The 9105-nt window shown below is 57.4% G+C and overlaps 1 protein-coding gene across 1 annotated transcript; it reads right to left on the bottom strand.

The window, feature by feature from the left end:
- Positions 1-3706: 3706 nt before the first annotated feature.
- Positions 3707-5828, bottom strand: LOC117437695 (glandular kallikrein-3, submandibular-like). Its single transcript, XM_034072266.1, has 3 exons — positions 5369-5828; positions 4472-4608; positions 3707-3859 (listed from the first exon to the last, which is right to left on the bottom strand). The coding sequence occupies exons 1-3, from the start codon at positions 5826-5828 to the stop codon at positions 3707-3709; spliced, it is 750 nt and encodes a 249-aa protein (XP_033928157.1).
- Between the last annotated feature and the right edge of the window lie 3277 nt (positions 5829-9105).

Here is a 9105-nt window from a genome sequence, read left to right as displayed (position 1 = left end):
ATGGGATACTGGGATGGACCATGGGATACTGGGATGGGTGCTGGGATGGACCATGGGGTGCTGGGATGGACCATGGGATGGACCATGGGATACTGGGATGGACCATGGGATACTGGGATGGACCATGGGATACTGGGATGGACCATGGGATACTGGGATGGACCATGGGTGCTGGGATGGGTGCTGGGATGGACCATGGGATACTGGGATGGACCATGGGATACTGGGATGGGTGCTGGGATGGACCATGGGATACTGGGATGGACCATGGGATGCTGGGATGGGTGCTGGGATGGACCATGGGGTGCTGGGATGGACCATGGGATACTGGGATGGGTGCTGGGATGGACCATGGGGTGCTGGGATGGACCATGGGATACTGGGATGGGTGCTGGGGTGGACCATGGGATACTGGGATGGGTGTTGGGATGGACCATGGGGTACTGGGATGGGTACTGGGATGGACCATGGGATACTGGGATGGACCATGGGGTGCTGGGATGGACCATGGGATACTGGGATGGGTGCTGGGGTGGACCATGGGATACTGGGATGGGTACTGGGATGGACCATGGGATACTGGGATGGACCATGGGATGCTGGGATGGGTGCTGGGATGGACCATGGGATACTGGGATGGACCATGGGGTACTGGGATGGACCATGGGATGCTGGGATGGACCATGGGATGCTGGGATGGGTGCTGGGATGGACCATGGGATACTGGGATGGAGCTGGGATGAGGGGATGGACATTGGGATGCACCATGAGATGCTGGGATGGGAGTGGAGATGGGCAATGGGATGGACATTGGGATGGGTGTTGGGTTGTCCAATGGGATGGATGGGATGGATGTTGGGATAGGGATGGATGGGATAGGGATGGATGTTGGGATAGGGATGGATGCTGGGATAGGGATGGATGTTGGGATAGGGATGGATGTTGGGATAGGGATGGATGGGATAGGGATGGATGGGATAGGGATGGATGCTGGGATAGGGATGGATGTTGGGATAGGGATGGATGGGATAGGAATGGATGGGATAGGGATGGATGCGGGATAGGGATGGATGCTGGGATAGGGATGGATGTTGGGATAGGGATGGATGTTGGGATAGGGATGGATGGGATAGGGATGGATGGGATAGGGATGGATGCGGGATAGGGATGGATGCTGGGATAGGGATGGATGTTGGGATAGGGATGGATGCTGGGATAGGGATGGATGTTGGGATAGGGATGGATGCGGGATAGGGATGGATGCTGGGATAGGGATGGATGTTGGGATAGGGATGGATGCGGGATAGGGATGGATGCTGGGATAGGGATGGATGGGATAGGGATGGATGTTGGGATAGGGATGGATGCTGGGATAGGGATGGATGGGATAGGGATGGATGTTGGGATAGGGATGGATGCTGGGATAGGGATGGATGGGATAGGGATGGATGGGATAGGGATGGATGGGATAGGGATGGATGTTGGGATAGGGATGGATGCTGGGATAGGGATGGATGGGATAGGGATGGATGGGATAGGGATGGATGGGATAGGGATGGATGCTGGGATAGGGATGGATGCTGGGATAGGGATGGATGCTGGGATAGGGATGGATGGGATAGGGATGGATGGGATAGGGATGGATGCTGGGATAGGGATGGATGGGATATTGATGGATGTTGGGATAGGGATGGATGCTGGGATAGGGATGGATGCTGGGATAGGGATGGATGGGATAGGGATGGATGCTGGGATAGGGATGGATGTTGGGATAGGGATGGATGGGATAGGGATGGATGGGATAGGGATGGATGGGATATTGATGGATGTTGGGATAGGGATGGATACTGGGATAGGGATGCAACAGATGGGATGGTTGTTGCCATGGACATTGGGATGCTGGGATGGAGTCGGGATCAACACTGGGATATGTCCCTAGATCCCAGTCCCTCCCATCCCAACCCAGCCTCAATCCCAAGGATTGGGGAGGAGACGACAGGATCCAGGACACGGGAATGCTCCCAAATCCCCACGCGGCTCCTCCCTGCCCCTCCGGCCCCATTGATGCCTCTAATTACCCCCCAGCACTAATTACCCCCCTCCTAATGCCCCATAACGCTGCTGTGCCCCATGACTCAGCCCCACAGAGCCCATGGGATATGGGGCAGGAAAAGGGATGGGAAGTGGGGGGAGGGGAGGTGGGAATCTCACCCCTTCCACCCCATTGAACCATTGAGCTGCTTTGGGTTTGGTTTGGGTCAATTCTGGCCAATTTTGGGTCGAATTTGCTCAATTTGGGGTCGTTTTTACCGATTTCAGGTAGATTGTGCCGAATTTTGGGTCATTGCGACCCAATTTTGGGGTAGTTTTGCCCAATTTTACGTCATTTGTGTGGTTTGGGGTCATTTCTGTCTGATTTGGGGGTTAGTTTTGCCCAATTTGGGTCATTTCTGTCCAATTTTGGGTCATTTCGCTCTGATTTTGCCCAATTCTGCCCAACTTGGGTCTTTTCTGCCTGATTTGGGGTCATTTCTGCTTGATTTGAGGTCATTTATGCCCAATTTTGATCATTTCTGCCTGATTTGGGGTCATTTCTAGCTGATTTGGGGTCATTTGTGTCCAATTTTGGTCATTTCTGCCTGATTTGGGGTCATTTCTGCCTGTTTCTGGGGCAGGACATGCGTTAGAGATGCCGGAGGGGGTTGGGATTTATTGGGGTTCTATGGTGGGTTCCATGGTTCCATAATGGGATGAGATGGTCCCTGATGGGTTCCATAATGGGATGAGCTGGTTCCTGATGGGTTCCATAATGGGATGAGATGGTCTCTGTAGGATCTATGGTGGGTTCCATAATGGGATGAGATGGTCTCTGTAGGATCTATGGTGGGTTCCATAATGGGATGAGATGGTCTCTGTTGGATCTATGGTGGGTTCCATAATGGGATGAGCTGGTTCCTGATGGGTTCCATAATGGGATGAGATGGTCTCTGTTGGATCTATGGTGGGTTCCATAATGGGATGAGATGGTCTCTGTTGGATCTATGATGGGTTCCATAATGGGATGAGATGGTCTCTGTTGGATCTATGGTGGGTTCCATAATGGGATGAGATGGTCTCTGTAGGATCTATGGTGGGTTCCATAATGGGATGAGCTGGTTCCTGATGGGTTCCATAATGGGATGAGCTGGTTCCTGATGGGCTCCATAATGGGATGAGATGGTCTCTGTAGGATCTATGGTGGGTTCCATAATGGGATGAGATGGTCTCTGTAGGATCTATGGTGGGTTCCATAATGGGATGAGCTGGTTCCTGATGGGTTCCATAATGGGATGAGCTGGTTCCTGATGGGTTCCATAATGGGATGAGATGGTCTCTGTAGGATCTATGGTGGGTTCCATAATGGGATGAGATGGTCTCTGTTGGATCTATGATGGGTTCCATAATGGGATGAGATGGTCTCTGTTGGATCTATGGTGGGTTCCATAATGGGATGAGCTGGTTCCTGATGGGTTCCATAATGGGATGAGATGGTCTCTGTTGGATCTATGGTGGGTTCCATAATGGGATGAGATGGTCTCTGTTGGATCTATGGTGGGTTCCATAATGGGATGAGATGGTCTCTATTGGATCTATGGTGGGTTCCATAGTGGGATGAGCTGGTTCCTGATTGGTTCCATGCTGTCTCCCATTCCGCCCCCATAGGGTCTCAGTTCTCCCCCATGTTCTCCAGTATCCAAGGCACGTAGTTGTACACCCGTGTGTAGACCCCCGGCCGCCCCATCTGCCCACAGGGGTGGTCCCCCCAGGACACAATGCCCTGTAGGACCCCATCGCAGATGAGGGGTCCCCCAGAGTCACCCTATGGCAGAGAAGGGGCTGTGAGGATGAGCTCGGCCATGGGGCCATAGGGGGCTATGGGGCCATAGGGGGCTATGGGGCGGCCATAGGGGGTTATGGGGCCATAGGGGGCTATGGGGCCATAGGGGGCTATGGGGCCATAGGGGGTTATGGGGCCATAGGGGGCCATAGGGGGCTATGGGGCCATAGGGGGCTATGGGGCCATAGGGGGTTATGGGGCCATAGGGGGCCATAGGGGGCTATGGGGCCATAGGGGGCTATGGGGCCATAGGGGGCCATAGGGGGCTATGGGGCCATAGGGGGCCATAGGGGGCTATGGGGCCATAGGGGGCTATGGGGCCATAGGGGGCCATAGGGGGGTATGGGGCCATAGGGGGCTATGGGGCCATAGGGGGCTATGGGGCCATAGGGGGCCATAGGGGGGTATGGGGCCATAGGGGGCCATAGGGGGCTATGGGGCCATTGGGGGCTATGGGGCCATAGGGGGCCATAGGGGGGTATGGGGCCATAGGGGGCTATGGGGCCATAGGGGGCCATAGGGGGCTATGGGGCCATAGGAGGCTATGGGGCCATAGGGGGCTATGGGGCAGCTATGGGGCAGCCATGGGGGTACCTGGCAGGAGTCCTTGCCCTCGGTGTCACCCCCGGCACACACCATGTCCTCGGTCACTTGGGGTCCATAGGCAGAGACACAGTCGGTGTTGGAGACCACGGAGACATTGAGGCATTGGATGGTGTCTGGGTAGGTCTCTAGGGCAGGAGGAGATGGGGAAGCCCCATTGAGATGGTGCCTCCATCACCCATTGGGTCCTATCCCCATTGAGATGGTGCCTCCATCACCCATTGGGTCCTATCCCCATGGAGATGCCACCTCCATCACCCATAGGGTCCTATCCCCATGGAGATGCCACCTCCATCACCCATTGGGTCCTATCCCTATGGAGATGCCACCTCCATCACCCATTGCGTCCTATCCCTATGGAGATGCCACCTCCATCACCCATTGGGTCCTATCCCCATGGAGATGCCACCTCCATCACCCATAGGGTCCTATCCCCATGGAGATGCCACCTCCATCACCCATTGGGTCCTATCCCCATGGAGATGCCACCTCCATCACCCATAGGGTCCTATCCCCATGGAGATGCCACCTCCATCACCCATTGGGTCCTATCCCCATGGAGATGCCACCTCCATCACCCATTGGCCAACGGAGCTCTCTCATTGGCCAACAGAGCTCTCCAACCCCTTATAGATCCCACCACCCATTGGCCAATGGAGGTCTCCAACGCCTTGTAGACGCCATCACCCATTGGCCAACGGAGCTCTCTCATTGGCCAACGGAGCTCTCTCATTGGCCAACGGAGCTCTCCAACCCCTCCTAGACCCCACCACCCATTGGCCAATGGAGCTCTCTCATTGGCCAACAGAGCTCTCTCATTGGCCAACGCACCTCTCCAACCCCTCCTAGACCCCCCCCCCCCATTGCCCCCCCCCCCCATTACCATACCCTGGGGGCTGGTTGTGGTTCCCCATCCCATGACGGTGCAGTTGGTGCCGGTGCTGGGGGGGCCGTGGGGCAGGGGCAGGGGTCGGACGGCACCGGAGAGCCGGAGGGGGGGGTCCAAGCGCAGCAGCATCAGGTCATGGCCATGGCTGCCGGTGCTGGAGCCGGTGCTGGAGCCGGTGCTGGTGATGGAGCCAGTGCTGGAGCCAGTGCTGGTGTCTGTGCTGGTGCTGGAGCCGGTACCAGTACTGGTACTGGTGCTGGTGCCAGTGCTGGTGCTGGTGCTGGAGCTGGTGCCGGGGGGGATGATGGAGCCAGGGGGGATGATGGAGGCCACGGCCACCGAGAACTGCTCCTGGCCGGAGGAGGCCGAGAGGCTGCGAGCACCGGCCAGGACCTGGATGTGGCTGCAGGATGGGGGAGGTTGGGGACAGTGAGAACCATTGATCACACTGAGCCCCATTGATCCCCATTGATCACATTGACCCCCATTGATTCCATTGATCCCCATTGAGCCCCATTGGTCCCATTGATCCCCATTGCCCTAACTGCCCCCATTGCCCCCATTACTCCCATTGCCCCCATAGCTGCCATTGCCCCCATTACCCCCTATTACCCCCGTTACCCCCATCACCCCATTACCCCCATTGTCCCCATTACCCTCATTGTCCCCATTACCCCCATTACCCCCCTTGCCCCCATTACCCCCATCACCCCATTACCCCCATTGCCCCATTACCCTCATTGTCCCCATTACCCCCATTACCCCATTACCCCCATCACCCCATTACCCCATTACCCCCATTGCCCCCATTACCCCATTACCCCCATTGCCCCCACTATCTCCATTACCCCATTACCCCAATTACCCCCATCACCCCCATTACCCCCATTACCCCATTCCCCCATTACCCCCATTACCCCATTCCCCCCATTACCCCCATTACCCCATTACCCCCATTACCCCATTCCCCCCATTCCCCCCATTCCCCCCATTACCCCATTACCCCCATCACCCCCATTAACCCCATTACCCCATTACCCCCATCACCCCATTACCCCCATTACCCCCATTACCCCATTACCCCCATTACCCCATTACCCCCATTGTCCCCATTACCCCCATTACCCCCATTACCCCCATTGTCCCCATTACCCCCATTACCCCCATTACCCCCATTACCCCCATTGTCCCATTACCCCCATCACCCCATTACCCCCATCACCCCATTACCCCATAGCCCCATAGCCCTGACCTGGCCGCACAATGCGCTGCGCTCAGCACCCATTGGGGTCCCAGCAGGGCCCCCCCACAGTAGGCAGAGCCAAAGTGCATCAGCAGCACGACCCCCCCATGGCCTCCTATGGGGCAGGGGGAGCCCCCCAGGATGCGGCTGCCCCTATGGGGGGCTATGGGGGGGGATGAATGGGGTCGTTAAAGGGGGTGATGGGAGGAGGGGCACCCCATAGATGTTATGGGGCATCCCATAAGCAACATGGTTCCAAATCCCCCCATTGGACCAACATAAGCCCCATATGGCACCCAAAGGACTCCCATAGCCCCCATATGGCACACAAAGGAGCCACATAGAGCACCCAAATGATCCCATAGAGCACCCAAAGGACCCCATAACCCCCATAGAGCACCCAAAAGACCCCCATAGAGCACCCAAAGGACCCCATAGACCCCCATAGAGCACCCAAAGGACACCATAGACACCCAAGGGACCCCCATAGAGCACCCAAAGGACCCCATAGAGCACCCAAAGAATCCCCATGGAGCACCCAAAGGACCCCATAGAGCACCCATAGAGTACCCAAAAGACCCCATAGACACCCATAGAGCACCCAAAGGATCCCCATAGAGCACCCAAAGGACCCCATAGAGCACCCAAGGGACCCCCATAACCCCCATAGAGCACCCAAAGGACCCCCATAGCCCCCATAGAGCACCCAAAGGACCCCATAGAGCACCCAAAGGACCCCATAGAGCACCCAAAGGACCCCATAGAGCACCCAAAGGATCCCATAGAGCACCCAAAGGATCCCCATAGAGCACCCAAAGGACCCCATAGACACCCAAAGGACCCCATAGAGCACCCAAAGGACCCCATAGACACCCAAAGGATCCCCATAGAGCACCCAAAGGACCCCATAGAGCACCCAAAGGATCCCCATAACCCCCATAGACACCCAAAGGACCCCATAGAGCACCCAAAGGACCCCATAGACCCCCATAGACACCCAAAGGACCCCCATAGAGCACCCATAGACCCCCATAGACCCCCATAGACCCCCATAGAGCACCCATAGACCCCCATAGACACCCATAGCCCCCCATAGAGCACCCAGCCCCCCCGTACCGGTTGCCCCCATGGGGGGCAGCAGCAGCAGCAGCAGCAGCAGCAGTTGGGGGGGGGCTCCGGGCACAACCATTGTGGGTCTGGGGGGGTCAGGCCCCATTGAGGCTCCTTAAGGCTCCGGTTAATGATTAACGGGGGCGTTAATGGGACCTTGGGGGGGGGGGGGCAGGTGACGCGTTCCCACCCCTCCCCCACTCACTGAGATGGGGCTATGGGGCTATGGGGACAATGGGGGGCTATGGGACAATGGGGGCAATGGGGTCAATGGGGGGCTATGGGGACAATGGGGACAATGGGGGGCTATGGGGACAATGGGGGGCTATGGGGCAATAGGGACAATGGGGACAATGGGGGGCTATGGGGCAATGGGACAATGGGGCAATGGGGGGCAATGGGGACAATGGGGGCAATGGGGGGCTATGGGACAATGGGGGCAATGGGGGGCTATGGGACAATGGGGGCAATGGGGGGCAAAGGGGACAATGGGGGGCTATGGGGGCAATAGGGACAATGGGGATAATGGGGAGCTATGGGCAATGGGGACAATGGGGCAATGGGGGGCTATGGGGTCAATGGGGACAATGGGGGGCTATGGGGCAATGGGGACAATGGGGACAATGGGGGGCTATGGGGCAATGGGGGCAATGGGGACAATGGGGACAATGGGGGGTATGGGGCAATGGGGGCAATGGGGGGCTATGGGGTCAATGGGGACAATGGGGGGCTATGGGGCAATGGGGACAATGGGGACAATGGGGGGCTATGGGGCAATGGGGGCTATGGGGCAATGGGGACAATGGGGCAATGGGGACAATGGGGACAATGGGGGGAAATGGGGACAATGGGGCAATGGGGGGCTATGGGGACAATGGGGGGCTAAGGGGCAATGGGGACAATGGGGAGCTATGGGGCAATGGGGTCGGTTATAGGGTGACACAAGGGGTTGCCATAGGGGGGTTATTGGGTAACAATGGGGTTGGTTATAGGGGGACAATGGGGTGACCATGGGGGAACAATGGGGTGACCATGGGGGGGACAAAGGGGTGGCCATGGGGGGGACAATGGGGTGGCCATGGGGTAATGATGGGGTGTCCATAAGGGTGGGGGGATCATGTGGGACAGTTATGGGGTGCCAATGGGGTCACTTATGGGGTGCTAGGGGCTGCCGCTGGGGTCCCGGTGCCCAGCTATGGGGTGAGGGAGGTCCCCATGGTCCATCTATGGGTCACAGCAGGTCCCTGTGGCTCTCTATGGGGCGACGTGTGGGGCGGGTGCCGCCCCATTAAGGCCGGATTAAGGCCTCGCCCTGGGTGTGGGGCCGGGCGCCTATTATGGGATGGCTCATTAACGCTAATGAGGCTTATGGGGCCTCAGCAA

Source organism: Melopsittacus undulatus, chromosome 26 (assembly GCF_012275295.1).
Source record: "Melopsittacus undulatus isolate bMelUnd1 chromosome 26, bMelUnd1.mat.Z, whole genome shotgun sequence".
NCBI classification, from domain to species: Eukaryota; Metazoa; Chordata; class Aves; order Psittaciformes; family Psittaculidae; genus Melopsittacus; species Melopsittacus undulatus.
Note: the sequence above shows the minus strand (reverse complement) of the source record. Positions and strands in the feature narration are given on the sequence as shown.